At 37.1% G+C, this 17,094-nt stretch overlaps 1 protein-coding gene across 1 annotated transcript in view; it reads left to right on the top strand.

The window, feature by feature from the left end:
• The window catches only part of mybpc3 (myosin binding protein C3), a 30,511-nt gene that overhangs the window by 4,751 nt on the left and 8,666 nt on the right, over nt 1–17,094 (top strand). Inside the window, exons 5-22 of the mRNA XM_077564477.1 lie at nt 183–331; nt 1,607–1,724; nt 1,836–1,884; nt 5,502–5,561; nt 6,151–6,177; nt 7,150–7,313; nt 7,389–7,521; nt 7,626–7,628; nt 7,697–7,821; nt 7,891–7,996; nt 8,183–8,349; nt 11,397–11,562; nt 11,641–11,747; nt 11,853–11,882; nt 12,479–12,618; nt 15,057–15,216; nt 15,343–15,447; nt 15,546–15,734. Of these exons, the coding sequence (XP_077420603.1) occupies nt 183–331; nt 1,607–1,724; nt 1,836–1,884; nt 5,502–5,561; nt 6,151–6,177; nt 7,150–7,313; nt 7,389–7,521; nt 7,626–7,628; nt 7,697–7,821; nt 7,891–7,996; nt 8,183–8,349; nt 11,397–11,562; nt 11,641–11,747; nt 11,853–11,882; nt 12,479–12,618; nt 15,057–15,216; nt 15,343–15,447; nt 15,546–15,734 (1,998 nt within the window). The remainder of the gene's footprint in view (nt 1–182; nt 332–1,606; nt 1,725–1,835; nt 1,885–5,501; nt 5,562–6,150; nt 6,178–7,149; nt 7,314–7,388; nt 7,522–7,625; nt 7,629–7,696; nt 7,822–7,890; nt 7,997–8,182; nt 8,350–11,396; nt 11,563–11,640; nt 11,748–11,852; nt 11,883–12,478; nt 12,619–15,056; nt 15,217–15,342; nt 15,448–15,545; nt 15,735–17,094) is intronic.

Genomic DNA, 17,094 nt, shown 5'->3' with positions numbered 1-17,094 from the left:
CAATTGTGGTTTCCATAGAACTGATTATTGTGGAAGTTTGTGATAGAATTGTCATGCAAGATCAATTAATGTTTATGTGATCTGCAATGGCGATTATCAGTACAAAGGGAAATGTGTCTAAAAGTACAAAATGGAAGCTAATGTTGTGTATAAATGTATAAATATTCTACTCCCCTGTTTAGGTGGAAACATTGCATTTGTGGCTAAAGTCAATGCGGAATCACTGCTGAAGAAACCAACTATCAAATGGTTTAAAGGGAAGTGGATGGACCTCGCCAGTAAATCTGGAAAACACTTGCAGCTAAAGGAGTTCTATGACCGCAACACCAAAGTAAACTAACACATGCTGTTGACTTTTTCTTTCATGATAAGTTTTAAGTTATTGTTTATATTTACATTCATATTCTCATAATTTAGAAAAAAAAGTAAAAGCCGTTGGAATTGCAAATAATTAGGGGTGTCTGGCGATTAAACATTTTTTTAATCGTTATTAATCGCATGACTTCAATAGTTAACTCATGATTAATCTCAAATTTTATATCTGTTCTAAATGTACAATAAAATATTTTTCATACTAAACATAAAAGTGGGGGAAAAGTTTTAGATCAATAGAAATACAGTATGGCTGCATCTTTTAGTCATTGATACAGTAATTTCATAATAATTCATAGAATTGAGTTCAAATTTAAAAGATGTACTGTACTATAAAAAATTAGTGTGATATTGATTTGTGTTGGTCATTTTTCCGCCACTAGATGGCATAATTGCATTTTTAAGACTTTGGTGACAGCTCAGTGCTATCTCACCTTTAACATGAAGTAACTTGTGAAATTCTGCACATTTTTCAAAATTGTAAGATACAACTTGACAACAAGTCACCACAAATATATGCATTATTATTAAAGCTATTAATTCTAAATTTAGACGTGGATGTGTCTGCTGTGTTGCGACTGGAATTCCCCCAGTACAGCTTTCCAAGTAAGGGACGGTCATTAAATCATTTGCTCCCAAAGACATATTTATACATGTGTTGTGTTTTTTTTTTTAAATCCTAGAGCATAGAGAGGGCTGTGATGCAGCCTCTGAACTGAAGAGAATGCTTGAAGCAATGGTAGTTATTACAAAATATAAATATAAGAGATCAGCCAGGGCCATGTTGCAACAAGCTCTTTTCCCCAGTTTTAAAATAGATTTGTGAATAATGATGAAACTTAGCTATATTTTAATGCTAATTGCAGCAAAAAGGAAACAGATAAAAAAAATATTTTTTGTCCAGATGAAAGAAGAGACTCTAATCTTTTTTTGGCAGGTTTCATGTTTTTATAGCAATAGAACACAATATTCTGTGGGCCTTGCAAAATCAGTCAAATCCAGTGAAACAGCCGGGAGCGAAGGGGGTTGCTTCAGTGGAAATGGCTGGGAGTGAACGAATTAATCGTGTGTTTAAAAAAAAATAGTGGCGTTAAAGGAACTATAAAGTAACTGAAACGTGTCACACATATTTTTACACCCCTACAAATAATAAATGCTTTCATGCTTGCACTGTTTTGACCATGAAGGACCAGACAACAATGGTCATCAAAGTTCTGAATCAATCATCAAACAGGTCCACACATTTGAGATGCACATCATGGAAGCCAAGGCAAACTTTGCAGGAGCTTATAGATGTGAAGTTTTATCCAGAGACAAGTTTGACAGCTGTAATTTTCAACTGACTGTACATGGTAAGTGCACCAAAATTGCATTATTCAATTTTTTTCATGTTATTGATGATTTGTATTAATTACATCCACTTTCATCCCAAATACATTGTTGTTTCCTTGTCTACAAACCAGAGGCTTGTGCTACCGAAGGTTTTGACATAAGAGCAGCTTTTCGACGCACGTAAGTTACCACCTCTCCTTTGGAATCTTTTTGTGTGGAGTTTGTGTGCTCGCCATTTGCTTGCCTTTGTTTTGTTGCCTCTCACGTTCCGACTACATTCTTCAACATTCTAAAGATGACTGAGCACTGATATGTTTATATGACTCTATTATATATGTTATCTTCCTATGTACACCCCCATGCAACATGCAGTCTAAAAACAGTTTGGTCTAAAGTAACCGAATTATGGATCAAAAATGGACCTATCATCTTTTTGGGTCAATTTACCCCAACTTTTTGTGTTGTTTTATACAAAATAACCCAATTTTTTGACCCAAGTAAAGGATCTGACCAATATTTATGAGTTTTGTTTTCCACTAAAAGACCAATTTCTTGACTCAAAGTTGGGTCAAAATGACCCAAGTAGAGGATCAGCATATTTTTGATAGTTGGGGTATTTTTGACCCAAATGTTTTTTAGAGTGTGATTTTGCCAGTCTGGCTAAATTCTTTGCATCAAACTTCTATGCCAGACAACATACTTGAAAATTATTCGATACCAAACACAGAGGGACAAACTGTTCAATTACTATGTGTGGAATAACCGTGGAACTGCTAACCTATTAGGAGCGATGCCGATATGAAGAGAAGGGGAGCGTCAACAAGGTAGTAGTGTAAAGTTTTATTGTTGCATCTATTGAGGCACAAAGTCAAACTTTCTCGAGTGTTCCGGAAGAGAGAAACAAGGACCAAGATTGAAGAACTCCTTCAACAAAATGGTCACTTTCTTCTCTGCTTTCGAATGAAACAGAATTTAGCATTCAGAATGCTGCAACGTCAAAGCTGCTATATTTTGAAGGAACACAGAAAGCAGAACATGTGAGAGCTCAACAAGAAGGCAGAAAGCTCAAATGATAAAAATGTCAACTATGAAATTGTGGCAACTATTGAGCTCCGACGCAGTTGTTTCACATTGTTTAGTCATGAAAACATCAACAGCAGTGCAGCCAAAAGTAATGCTAATAAATGAAAAGTAATGCTAATAAATGAAGGTGGCTCAGTTGTATGGTGGCCATCTCCAAAGTCTAGACGTTGTGGGCTCGATCCCATGCCATTGCGACCACGTCAAAGTATGCTTGAGCTCTTGATGCTGCGTCATGAGTAGTCTAATGTAAAGCGGTTTGAGGGCCTTGTAAGGTGGAAAAGTGCTTTATATAAATGATAGACCATTTACCAAAAATACTTTTAGGAATAAATTGGTGTCAAGAAATTAACATTTTTTATTTTAATTAAACGCGTGCCTTCAATAGTTAACTCACGATTAATCACAAATTTAAATCAGTTCTAAATAAAATATTTTTTGTAAATTTTCTTTCTCTTGTTAACATAAAAGTAGAAAAAATGTTAAATTTAATAAAAATATGGCTGCATATTTTAGTCATTGATACAGTAATTTCATAATAATTCATAAAATGTAGTTAAAATAAAAACGATGTACTGTACTGTAAAAAAGCAAGTGTGATATTGATTTATGTTGAGGTCATTTTTCTGCCACTAGATGGCATAATTGTATTTGTAAGACATTGGTGACAGCTCAGTGCATTTTTCTTTTCATACTAAAAGCTATCTAATCTGTAACTTGTGAAATTCTGCAAATTTTAAAAATTGTCAAATATAACTTGACGCCAGTCTCCAAAAATATATGCATAATTATTACATTTACTACTGCAAAATTTTGATGTAGACGTGTCTGCTGCGTTGCGACTGTAATTTCCCCAGTACAGGCTTTCCAAGTAAGGGGCGGTCAATAATTTCAGATTTTAAAAAAATTCATGACATTGAAGGAACTTTAAGCAAACTCAAAATTAACTCACTCATTTTGACACCCCTAAAATTAATACAATTTCATTGAACAATCATTTTTGTGTATGGGTTGACAGTTCAGTGCTAAGGCCCTCAACATCCGCCACTGTATTTATTACACATTATGAGACAAGCTCTCTGATCTGCTTCTGAGTCTCAGTCAAAAACAGCAGTGACAGCTGCACAAACAGCGACCCAACAGAGTGAGCTTTGACGGGAGCTTTGGCCGTACTGAAAGTGCTGGATGCGTTAAGACACACAGGCTTTTCAGTATCCGAGCTCCTCCACTGTTTTAGCACACAGAAGAAGCACAGTTAAGGAGTGTTGTAAGTGCACCACGCAAAGCAGGCACTCACTCACCCTCTAGAAAGGAGGCATGCACAATACTGGTTCTTCTCGTTTTGTCTTTCATGCTCCTTATTTAAGTGGTTCTGTTGGATGCATTCTGACGCTTCTCCTGGCATAGATAAACACTTTGGTGAAATGTTTGCTCTCTGTCAAACATGACTGCCATAGACTGGACAGCCTTAACCCCAAAAAATAGTGACAGTATTTTTTCCCGCCAATGTAAGATTCAGGGCTCTGTTTTTGTGGATAGCTCATATGCGGCGGGGTGTAAATGATTAAATGTGCAGATCCTGAGCACAAAACTCATGGCACATGTTTGCCAATTTGGCCTGTGAAGTAGTGTCTTTGGAGTCGCACTCGGCGGAGTGACAATTTAGTGGCACAAAGTGGATCTAAATTTATGCCTGCTCAGACCATGTCTAAATATTGGCGCAAGGTATACAGATGGTCAACCATGATTTTGGAGACCATTGACAATACTCCACTTACGCACAGATTGCTGTGATTACGCAGCATCCTTTTCCACAAAGAGACATGTCTGTAAAGACTGTCGGTTGGGCCATATTTAAAGGGGAAGTCAACTAAAAAAAAAAAAATGTTTTTTTTTACAATAATATCTTCTATGCAGCCCCACTAGTCTACATATGGTATTCTGGTTAATATTGCGTTAGTGGAATATGAGAAATCCAGCTGTTTTTATCAGTATCAAAAGTGGCCATTTTGCCACTTACTGTCGAGTGAAAATGACATCACAGTTGCTCAGGTCTCAGGTAACAACCAATCAAAGCTCAGCTTCAGAAAACAGGAGAGCTGTGTTGCAATTGTGATGTCATATTAAAAAATGGCTGTATTTTGCTGCATAACTCATATTCCACAAATGTAATATTAATCAGAATGTCATGTTTAGACTAGTGAGATCACATATAACGTATTATTGTCAAGAAATTTAATTATATTACCAACACCAGGCACACAGTTGCGCCAATCGCCACGCCAGATTTACGCCATTCACAAACATAGGGCCCTGAATCAGATATAAATCATAACTTAAATTAACAGAGGACATTCAATACACAAGCTGAATCTGCATTTTATGCCAATACTCACCAAAAATGATACACTGCATTCCTTTTTTTCACCTATATACACTTTTGAAAATGTTAAAGTGTCTGCTGTGAGAAAAAGGTCATTGAAATAATAAATTGGTGGCCTAATACATTTACACAATCTGACGCACAGAACGGTAAACTTTTGAAGAGTTAATTTATTTGCCTAATTTGACAGGACAATAAAAAAAAATAACAGCTCATAATTAAAGAGATATTTCCAATCAATGTGTAATTTTGTATATGTCTAGCATGGTGAATGATGTCTGCTATTGGAGTTACTATAGCAGATCCCGTATGAATGTGACTGATATTTCTGCAGTAGCACCGAAGGAAAAGAAAACTCAGGAGAACTGGACTTCAGCACATTGTTAAAGAAGAGGTAAGCATCGAAAATATTGATGAAGACAATTATCCAATCACATGTACTTTCTTTAATCAATGTTATTGTCTCTCTCTCTCTCATTCTGGTGTTTGTTTGGCTTCTAAAGAGAGTAAGCAACATCGTCTGCTTAACAAAATAACACCCACAAAAATAATTTGTCATGCAGCACACGCATGAACTCACTGAGTAACAAGTGTGAATTGATGGATGAGATCAGATCAGCTCTTCATCTCAATGTTCATGCCATAAGTTGAATCAATATATACACAACACAATTACAATTGTAAGCGTTCTCGATAGCCCAGCACATCCTCTCACTGTAACAGTTTATTCCTCTTGACATATTCTCAACAAAACATGCACACAAGTCAGTCTTAAATTTGAATTTAGCGACCACTAATACAAAGCATCATGTTTGTTTTGCATTTAATTAAAGATTTCATTTGATAGTTGAACAAAATTAAATACTTAAAGAATCATTCGTCTAAAATGCTGATTAGCCTAAATTGCTCTTAAATTGCTTTTGACATGCTGTGTTGTAACCTGTCTGGTTTGTTTTGCTGTTTGGGTTCTACCTCTGAATGAGCAGCAGTTTCTTAAAATCATCCAATCGGTAAGGAACTGCTGACGCAATGTATGAGTGTATTGAGAAAATCTTATGTTTGCAGGTATTTTATTTGCTTAAAAATTCAGGACATACAGTCATTTCTGGGGAGGTTCAATACTACTTTTTTCAGACCGATACAAGTATGAGTACTCAATTCTTGAGTAGTCACCATTACAGATACCATGTCCCGATACTACTCTTGATGCATAACATTTCCGACCAAAAAATACTGGCAGATAATTTTAAAGTAAGACCTACTGTATATAGCCCAACAAAGCATTTTTGTTAAAATTGCAAGGCAATTTTTCTGTTCTTGTTATTTGTATTTCCTGATCGTAAAATGGCCACAAGAGGACGGCCGATACTGATATTGGCTGCCGTCATGAGTACTAATATCTTGAAATAAGGCTGATACCTGGCATCAGTACTCACCTATCCCTAATAAAATTAAAAAACTATGGTTGCGCTGCAAAATTGTCAAACAAGGAGAAATATTGAGTGGCTGGGTGTCTTTTAGCTGAAATTTATTAATTTTTTATTTTTAAAAATATATATATATTTTTATTTTTTAATGTTTTAATTTTTAATTTTTAATTTTTTTTTATTTTTTTATTTTTAATTTTTAAAATTTTTGAACTCTTAAATTTTTAAATTTTTAAATTTTTAAATTTTTAAATTTTTAAATTTTAATTTTTTTTATTTTTTAATTATTTTTTATTTTAATTTTTTTTAAATTAATGAATTAATTTATTTATTTATGTATTTATTTATTTAATTAATTATGCTATATCACAACTATTTATATTCCTTTTCAATACAGGCATATCCAATGTTTGAAATGTATATACTGTAGTCAATTAGAATTCATTATACTGTAATAGACTATGTATTTTAAAAAAAATAAAAAAATTGTAATAGCAAGATTTCTTTGTGCAATGTGTATTGAAAAGCGTGATTCGTGTGATTTCTCTATTTCAGAGCCGTGCAGATAAGCACAGAGCCCGATGTTGATGTTTGGGATATTCTCAGCCATGCTCCTGCCTCAGAGTATGAGAAGATTGCTTTTCAGCATGGCATCACGGATTTGAGAGGCATGCTCAAAAGACTGAAGAAGATGAAGAAAGAGGAGAAGAAAAGTGCAGGTTGGTTCTCAAAGTCAACATGAAACTCTACTACACATGATCTAATCTAACAGAATGAAACGTGTCTGTATGCAGCATTCGTCAAGAAGCTAGACCCCGCCTACCAAGTGACAAAGGAGCATAAAATCAAATTAGCAGTTGAGGTAGCAAATCCGGATGTTGACGTCAAATGGCTGAAGAACGGACAAGAAATACATCCAACTGGAAGGTGTGAATGCATAAACTTTCCATCTATGCAACCTTATTTTTGCCAAATTATTAACTCTATGATGTGAATTTCCCTCTATGGTTGTCATTCTTCTGCATCACCAGCAAGTAAGTATCTCACACTACTCTATGTATAATGTAAGGAACATGTAAACATTACCCTGCTATTTGTACAGGTACATTTTTGAGAGTGTGGGAAACATGCGCTACCTCACCATCAACCACTGCTCATTGGCTGACGATGCGGCCTACTGCTGTGTAGTGGGAGAGGACAAATGCACCACAGAGCTTTTTGTGAAAGGTCCGTTGAATCATGGTCAATTCAGCACGTGAAGATTGTTGGGAAGATTCAGTTTGTTTGTTTTTCTAGAGCCTCCTGTTGTGATTGTGAAGAACCTGGAGGATCAGATGGTCATGAAGGGTGAACGTGTGGAGCTACAGTGTGAGGTCTCCGAGGAGGGTGCAAATGCGAAATGGTGACATCTTCTTCTCATCTAAAAATTGGTTTTACCTTTTAATCTTGTACATCTTCAATCAATCTTGGTGCGAGGTAGTAGAGGTGTACCTAATATTTTGGATGGTGTGTGCTCGATATTGTCAAAATGCTACATTCGCTTCACTCCAATCTAATAATGCTGATGGAAGGGTTGCATATTCACCAGGGAGAAGGACGGCGTGGAACTAACTAGAGATGAATCCTTCAAGTATCGCTTCAAGAAAGATGGCTGCAAGCATATTCTAATCATTAATGAGGCCACAAAAGAAGATTGCGGCCATTACAAGGTCAAAACCAACGGCGGCGAGTCTGTTGCTGAGCTCATGGTGCAGGGTGAGTTTTAGTTGCATAAGTCATGTTAATACAATACCAAATTAAACCTGTTGGACATCTACAGCTTTGTCTGGTATCACCGTGTATACTTTTCACTGTAAAAAAAAAAAAAAACGCCTCCCTCTGCTGAATTAAAGGGGAAGTCAACCCCTCCCCCCAAAAATTGTTTTTCAACAACAATATGTTCTATGCAGCCTCACTAGCCTAAATATGACATTCTGGTTAATATTGCGTTAGTGGAATATGAGTTAAGCAGCAAAATCCAACCGTTTTTATCCATCTCAGGGGGCTGCCATTTTGCCACTTGCTGTCGACTGAAGATGACATCGATGTTGCTCAGGTCTCAGGTAACAACCAATTACAGCGCAATTTCAGAAAACAGGTGATCTGTGGTTGGTCGTTGTCTGAGCCCTGAGCAACTGTGATGTCATCTTCAATTGACAGCAAGTGGCAAAATGGCCGCCCCCTGAGATGAATAAAAACGGCAGAATTTTGCTTCATAACTCATATTCCACAAATGTAATATTAATCAGAAAGTCATGTTTAGATGAGTGAGGTCACATATAACATATTATTGTCAAGAAAAATTTAAGATTGACTTCTACTTTAAATGGATTATTGTGGGGAGCCGCTTCGATTGCCCCACAGTTGACTGCATTCCCTCCCGCAATAGCACACAAGGGACAGACGCCCACTTCTATCTGCGCTCGTCCAGCAAATGCCAAAGAAAAACTCCTCCCACTTACACAGTTAGACTGCCGATTTGCGCTAATCTTGCCCTGGGCACGAAAATAAGGCCCTACGAGTCAAATTTAAGCATAACTAAAAATGTGGCTAACATAGAGTAGCCCTACAGACCAAAGGTTTGGACACACTCACATCTCATTCAATTTCTTTGCTTTATTTTTATTACTATTTACATTGTAGATTCTCACTGAAGGCATCAAAACTAAGAATCAAAACTAAGAATGAGAATCTACAATGTAAACAGTCCTAAAAATAAAGAAAATGCATTGCATGTGTCAAAATTTTTGTCCTGTACTGTATTACTACTACCAACCAGTGAGGTTTAAAATAACAGTAAAAAAAAGAAAAAGGATTTCAGCTAACACAAACAGGGTAATTTAAAAATACAAAATAAAAAAATATATATGTATAGGTTAAAAATGAAAGGTTTACAACCGCATTCCTCATTTTCTGTTTTAGTGTCATTCAAACTCCTGTTGACAAATTCTTATAATCTTTTCAAATAGTGTGCTGCGAGTCATGTAACTTCAATAACCCTGCCTGCAAATTGCTTCTTGTGACAGGTATTTTATGTAGAATGACCACCATAAGTATTGAAACAGTTCAGCAATTCCAATTACAGTTTTTCTCCATAGGTTTGGCACATTTCTTGAAACTGAGATGAACATTTTCAAAACTGCAAGCTCATTTGGCCAAACAGACTTACATTTGTGCAAACATCAGTTCATTAGCAAAAGCACATATCCATCCCAAAACTGCTCACACATGCTTCACTCCAACTTCCTTTCCCAAACAGCGGTACAGTCACAACTGCAAAGATCCTTCCCAATTACTTTGGCTCATCTGCATTCACTTAGTTATTTTGCCAAAATATTTTGCACAACTCTTTGGATCATCTGCAAAAGCGCATATTTCTCCCAAAACAGCTCACTTATGTGTCAAAAACAAATTTCGATGTCATACATGTAGTCAGTGCGACCCACAATTCATCGTCCCTTGTGCATTCTGTGAACACCACAAGTCAAATTCATTAGAAGTTTTCTCACAACAGCTAACAAAATACAATTATATATAAAACTTAAGGGGGGGGGGGGGGGGATTTTACAAGAGCAGCATTCAAAGTTTGCGGTTTAAATACTCACAGTCAAGGAAATTGAAACAGTTTTTATTCGCACAAAGTTACTTACACATTAGAGTGCAACAAAAGAAAGTGTAAGCCAAATTCTGTATATTTTTGAAAAACTAAAAACGAATAACTAAAATCATATCTCGCACACCGTAAATGAAGAACCAATTACTATAACACTTTCACTTTAACTAGCCTTCCCCCTCTTGGCTATCATCCTCATTCTCTTGGCCATCCATATGCTGCTCTTTGTTTGGCCAAAGGTCTTCATCCACGTCGTAGCCGATATTTTCCCTTGCAATGCAGCGAGGAAAAAAACGGCGTGAATGTCTCAACCATCCTCTACACTGATCCCCTGTGATATGTTTGACTAATTTTGCCAATTGAACAGATGATTTGGCATATTATAATTTACACACTGAAATCCTGCTGACATGTTTTGGAAAGGACAGCCATTAGACTGAAAAACAACTAATCCAGTTCTATCAGCAAGATCTATTCAATTGGAAAATGTGCTAAATGAGGGCACATTGTGCTAACTGTAGGCTAAATGTACACAACCATTTGCACAGATCCACTGAGGCAATTGAGACATGTACGAAGACAATGGCAATTCGATGAAGGCAATAAGAAATGCCATTCAGTTGAGACCAATTGTTAGGTAGTTTAGGGATTTGTCCATGGTATTTTGAAAATGTCATCTCAATTTCAAGAAATGTGCCAAACCTATGGATAAAAACTGTACCAGTCTTTCCAATCTGAACCAAAACACAATTTTGAAGGTTAGTAATAGTATAATTTATAACAAAACACTATATTTGTAAGTAAGCAAAAGTATTGCGACAGATCTTTGTTGAAATAGGCTGTCAAAATAAAAAGTTTCTGTAGACTTTTGAGTTTGTTTTGATTGATCATGTAATACATTATCAATGAAGATTTGTGAGAGTGTACCAGAAGAAACCATGCAAACTGAGTGGCAAGTTGTGTATCAGGTCCTGAGAGATATAAGTACAGCAGCCTAGCTGACAGTGAGTGTTTATTATTCTCAACTCTCAAGTCAATGAATTTATTCATTTTATTGTATTGCCTCCTTCCATCTCATTTGGTTCCACCTTGTCTGAAGGCTCTCAGGCTCCGTATTATGTACACAGAGTGTTTCGTATTGACTGTGCAGAGAAAGAACTAGAGGTCTACCAGAGCATCGCTGACCTCACAGTGAAGGCGAAGGATCAGGCCGTGTTCAAGTGTGAGGTGTCGGATGAGAACGTGAGGGGAACATGGTACAAGAATGGAGTGGAAGTCAAGCCGGATGCCAGAACAAATATCACACATATTGGCAGGTGAGGTTACTTACATTCATGATGATGTGTTGTTCGCCAAATGTATTGCCAGGAAGGCTCAACCTTTGACCTTTTCAGGATCCACAAACTGACTATTGACAATGTCAAACCTGAGGATGAGGCCGACTATACATTTGAACCTGATGGCCACGCTTTCAACCTCTCTGCAAAACTCAATTTCATGGGTACAACTGATCCTTTCATTTACTTGAAGCTTCTAATTCTGTCTGTAACTCATAACCTCCCCAAATCATTTACTAACTCATAAAATGTGTATCCTTCTTTTCCAGAGGTGAAGATTGACTTTGTGCCACGTCAAGGTATTTATATTAGCATATATACAGTAACCACACAAACACTAGGTACACATACACAAGCTAATATGATAATGATAAGAAGCACGTCAGTGTGATGAACTCGTTCACTGCCATTGACTATTGCTATTGACGTCACAAATCCAGTTGAACTGGGTTGGCAGTGAATGACATAAGTGTCACCTCACTTCACTGAAAATACCATTAACATTGTTCAAGTATTGAATGTATGCCTTCTAAAAAGTTTTAAATTCATTGTCGCTTTAAAAGTGAAATGATTGCTCTTCTTTTCATTACAAGTTACAAAGTATACAGATGTTGTGTGATCTAATTCACAAACTGTTCTTGACAACAAATTTCACATTTCCTGAAGAATGTGACATTTACTGATTTGTTTTCTAAAAAAAAACGCTCCACAGTAACATACTGGTAATTAAAAAAAAAAAAAAAACAGCTTTCTATCTCTAGTCATGTCTGTCATTGTGTAGTTTTTGAATATTTTTTTTCTAGTCCATACAGTTCAGTATTGTTTATTCATCACATACATTTCTTATCTGGTAGAGTACGTGTACTTGTGTGTGCTTGTTCATTTTTCCTCATAGACCCTCCTAAGATCCACCTTGACTGTAGGGGTCACACAGCTGAGTCTACTATCGTGGTGGTGGCTGGCAATAAACTGCGCCTGGATGTCCCTATCACTGGAGACCCTGCTCCTACTGTTGTTTGGACCAAAGGAGGAAATGTAAATGTATACACCAATCATCATTTGCCCCAAATACACTTTATACACAGCGTCATAAACTCAATTATTTGTTAAACCATTTTGGTCAAGCCCAGTGCTTCGCTGGCCAGAAGTGGCCCAGCGTGTGGTTCAATCCTGCACTTAACAGATAACTGTATTAATGGCTGTCATTTTTCAACAAAAGTCATTTGTGTTTCTCATTTTGTCTGTTGGAGGGCGCACTGACAACCACCTAAATGGCATTCAGAAATTGGCTCTTACTCAAGATTTGATGCCTAATATTGATGTAAATGTAAAGGGTAAAATAGGCCAAGTTTCAGGAGCAAAGTAAGCCTACGTCATATAAATTTAAATACATCTGACAATTCACAGTTTACACATTCTATCAGGATTTTAAGTTGGCACAAGCAACTAAGATATTGGTATTATCACCAATTAGCAAGGAGAAGTAGATTGTTCAAAGTCATGGTGGGTTAAAATAATAATGGGTCACAGATTGATCCATGAAGCACTCCAGAAGGAACACTAGACTTACAGGATGAGACACCAATTAGATGAGTTGTTTTCAACCGTTTACGCCGTAACCAGCACAAAGCATTTCTTATTGGAAAACAGAAAAGACTTAAAATGGAGAATTGTGCCATTATTGTCTGATTTATTAAACTTTGGAACTTCAGTTGTATCTCTCTTGAACCTTCTGAAAAAGGATAACTAAAACAAGAAAGAAATAATTAAATTAATTATAAATAAAGATTCATCCACATATAAATGATCACCATTAACTGTCCTCCTTTGAGAAAGATCTGTTCTCAAAAATAAATTACTAACTTAATTTTAAATAAAGTTTTGAAATGACTGACAGGTGATGCTTGGTGGCATATGATAGGTTGGGTTGAACCATTTTGCTATGGGGAGACTCAGGGGTTTTTTAGGACAATGAAATTGAATAGCCTACTGAATATATCATTGATTTCATGAACTAGATGACTGAATATTTACATAATTTCATAATTATTAAAAAAAAAAAATAATAATTGCATGGGATTTTTGAATGGATGCAACTTTTGAAATTTATTTTTAAATCTCACGTACCCCTATTTGAAAACCACTAAATTAGATAAACAAGCTGCTCTCTTTACCAAAAAGGAACTGATTAACTACTTGGGAGTAAGATCCTACTGGGTTTAGAAATGAAAATTATATATTTTAATTATATTATGGACGGTATTATATAATGATTTGCTTAGATCAGGGGTGTCAAACATACAAAGCAAAGGGGTTTAATCCGGCCTGCGAGATGATTTTGTAAAGTGAACAAAAATAATATTTGTAATGACGGACCTATTAATCAGCCAGCCACAATGAAAACATATACATTTGTAATTTGACAAGCAGTCCTGAGATGAGCAATGCAACCTGTACACTGAATCGTTCTGGATGTCATTATTTTACACACAACCTAAAGTTACGGTTTGTTTAAAAAAAATAAAATAAAATCATAGACCGACATAAATGTGTTAAATACGACACAAATTCATTTACTGGTAACATAAATACATATGACAAGGATTAACATCTTTATAATAACTTCATTAACTGCGCCACACAATGCATTCTGGGAAACAATATGTATGCAAAACAGGTAGATTTAATACGTCCGGAACTCATACAGGCAAAGTGTTTCCGCGTGCATTTGCATTTGTGGTATTTTTTGGAACAATGATTACAGATGAGCGCTGTAATTTAGGGCTGACCCACAAATAGTGAAAATCTGTGTATAATTGACGGCAATTATTTTTAAGTTATATACCATTATTTTCCCAACCTGGTAATATACTTTCCTATATGCAGCACCTGAGCTAATATGAGTTTGACACCCCTGGCTTAGATCAAGGGCTCTCTTCCCATCTAATGCCGATGAGATGTGGTTGACCAATTGCAGCAACATGTGCTTATTAAAATGTTTCTTACGGAAGCCAAAATGTATGAGTCCACAAGATTTTCTTTGTAGGTTAGTACTGTGAGAGTTTTACAAAGGCACATTTTTCAAGGATCTTCCTCTTTGATAAACAGTCAAATAGACATTAGTTAAGAAAGACTATTCTATTAGCAGATTTGAAAATGGGAACGACTGGCTAGCTTGAGTTCTTGAGGGACAATTGTGAATAACAAAAAGAACGTGCGGGTAAGAAGACATATTATAGCTAATCATTCAACGATTTGAAATATCACCAAAACCTTTTCATTCAGTCATGTTTACATCTATTTTCTGGAAAACATGTAATACGTTGGTAAAAAAAAAGAAAAGAAAAGAAAATTCTGACATATTGATGCAAGTTTTTTTTTAATCCAATGAAGGTCTATTCATCCATCCAACCTTTTTACTAAACCACTTAATAAACATGAAAATAGGCTCATCTCTTGTTTTCATAATGTAGGTGATCACCGAGGGAGATGGCAGAGTCCATGTGGAAACAACCAAAGGCCATTGCATTTTCACCATTGAAGGCGCTGAAAGGCAGGATGAAGGAATCTATTCAGTTGTGGTTCGTAACCCTGCTGGGGAGGATACTGCAGATATCAATGTCAAAGTTGTTGGTAAGAACATGAGCAAGCACCGTTCAAGATCACAATTGACAACAAACTATATAAACACAGCTAAGTTGTAGTTGGACGTTTGCCACAGCCAGTTATATTACAGATGGACATTTTGTTCCCCATCAGATGTTCCAGATCCTCCCCAGGCTCCGAGAATCCTCAGCGTGGGAGAAGACTCCTGCGTTGTCCAGTGGGATCCGCCTCTCTTTGATGGAGGACAGCCGATTATTGGTAAAGAAAGCAGAATGAAATGCTCTTACCTGAAAAAAAAAACCAGTCATAAGGAATGGAGTCTCACTTAAAACAAAATGCACTTTTGTCTTTCTCAGGATATGTGTTGGAGCGAAAGAAAAAGAAGAGTTACAGGTGGATGAGATTGAACTTTGACCCGTACACTGAAACGACCTACGAAGCAAAGAGGATGATTGAAGGAGTGGAATATGAAATGCGAGTCTATGCTGTCAATGGCATTGGCATGTCGCGTCACAGTCCGGCCTCACAACCTTTTGTGCCTGTTGGTGAGTCCAAAACATTAGATGATGATTTGACTTGATTGACTGTGAGGAAACCAATATAGATTCAAGTCTCAGCTCTGACCATACTGTGTGGAATTTGCATATAAATGCCACAGTTTGAATGTTTTATATGCTTGTGGGATTTTTCTCGTGGTACTCCACCAGTGTAGTACTAATCAGAATATTACTGCCTAGAGGAGATGCATCTAGTGATGGGGAAATGAAGCTTCATGAATCCATCCATCCATCCATCCATCCATTTTCTTAGCCGCTTTTCCTCACAAGGGTCGCGGGGGGTGCTGGAGCCTATCCCAGCTGGCTTCGGGCAGTAGGCGGGGTACACCCTGAACTGGTTGCCAGCCAATCGCAGGGCACACAGAGACGAACAACCACACTCACAATCACACCTAGGGACAATTTTGGAGTGTTCAATTAACCTGCCATGCATGTCTTTGGAATGTGGGAGGAAACCGGAGTACCCGGTGAAAACCCACGCAAGCACGGGGAGAACATGCAAACTCCGCTTCATGAATCACTTGTGGTATTTTTTTAACTCCTCTAGATGGCACTCTTGGCTTAAACATGTAATGGAAATGTCTTACGTAGCGTTGTGTTTCAGCTGAATAAAATGAAAAAGAAGGTGAGGCCATTGGAGCCAAAAGTCAAACATGCAAAATGGGGTAGATGCCACGGACTTCCGACTTCCGGGTTTTAAACATCAGGGCCGTTTCCGGCCACTGCTGGCCGCGTTCCAACACTCGCACCAATTTGGAATCTAATCGGGAGGGCGCCTCGGCTATCTGATATGCTTCGGACACTGAGACAGACACTACACACTCGCAGCCTCGCACCCGTCGACGGGAACGCGCAATTGAGGGGCGCAAAGGTGGAAGCGCAAGTACTGGGACGCGGCCCACACGTTGCAAACCGGAAACGGAAACAAAGTTGATAGGTGAAAACCCGGAATTCGGAAGTCTCCTCCATTGCATATAGTCCATTGGCACATGGGAGCGATGTCATCTGAAGGTGCTTTTTTATTGGCTGCTGCTAGATGACGTCACTTCTGTGCGACACACTGTCAAACGTCCTTATTTAGGTTAATATTAAATGAATATACTTAAGTCACATTTAAAATTAACCCCAAAAGCTCAAGTATTAAATCAATTACCAAAGACGAAGGACATTGCATCAAAATCAAAAAGAGTGAATATTTGCAAGAAAACAATAAAGTTGAAACATGCATGCCCTTAAATTACACTTTGAAGTGGATCTCTGCCAGTTCAGCAATGTGACTCATGTTAAATGATTTGTAGTTCCTAATGATCCTCTTTGAGTCATTCAAAGTGATTGAGGGAGGTAAGGA

This window comes from Vanacampus margaritifer, chromosome 4, assembly GCF_051991255.1.
Source record: "Vanacampus margaritifer isolate UIUO_Vmar chromosome 4, RoL_Vmar_1.0, whole genome shotgun sequence".
Classification (NCBI taxonomy): domain Eukaryota; kingdom Metazoa; phylum Chordata; class Actinopteri; order Syngnathiformes; family Syngnathidae; genus Vanacampus; species Vanacampus margaritifer.
This window is presented reverse-complemented; position numbering and strand designations above follow the sequence as displayed.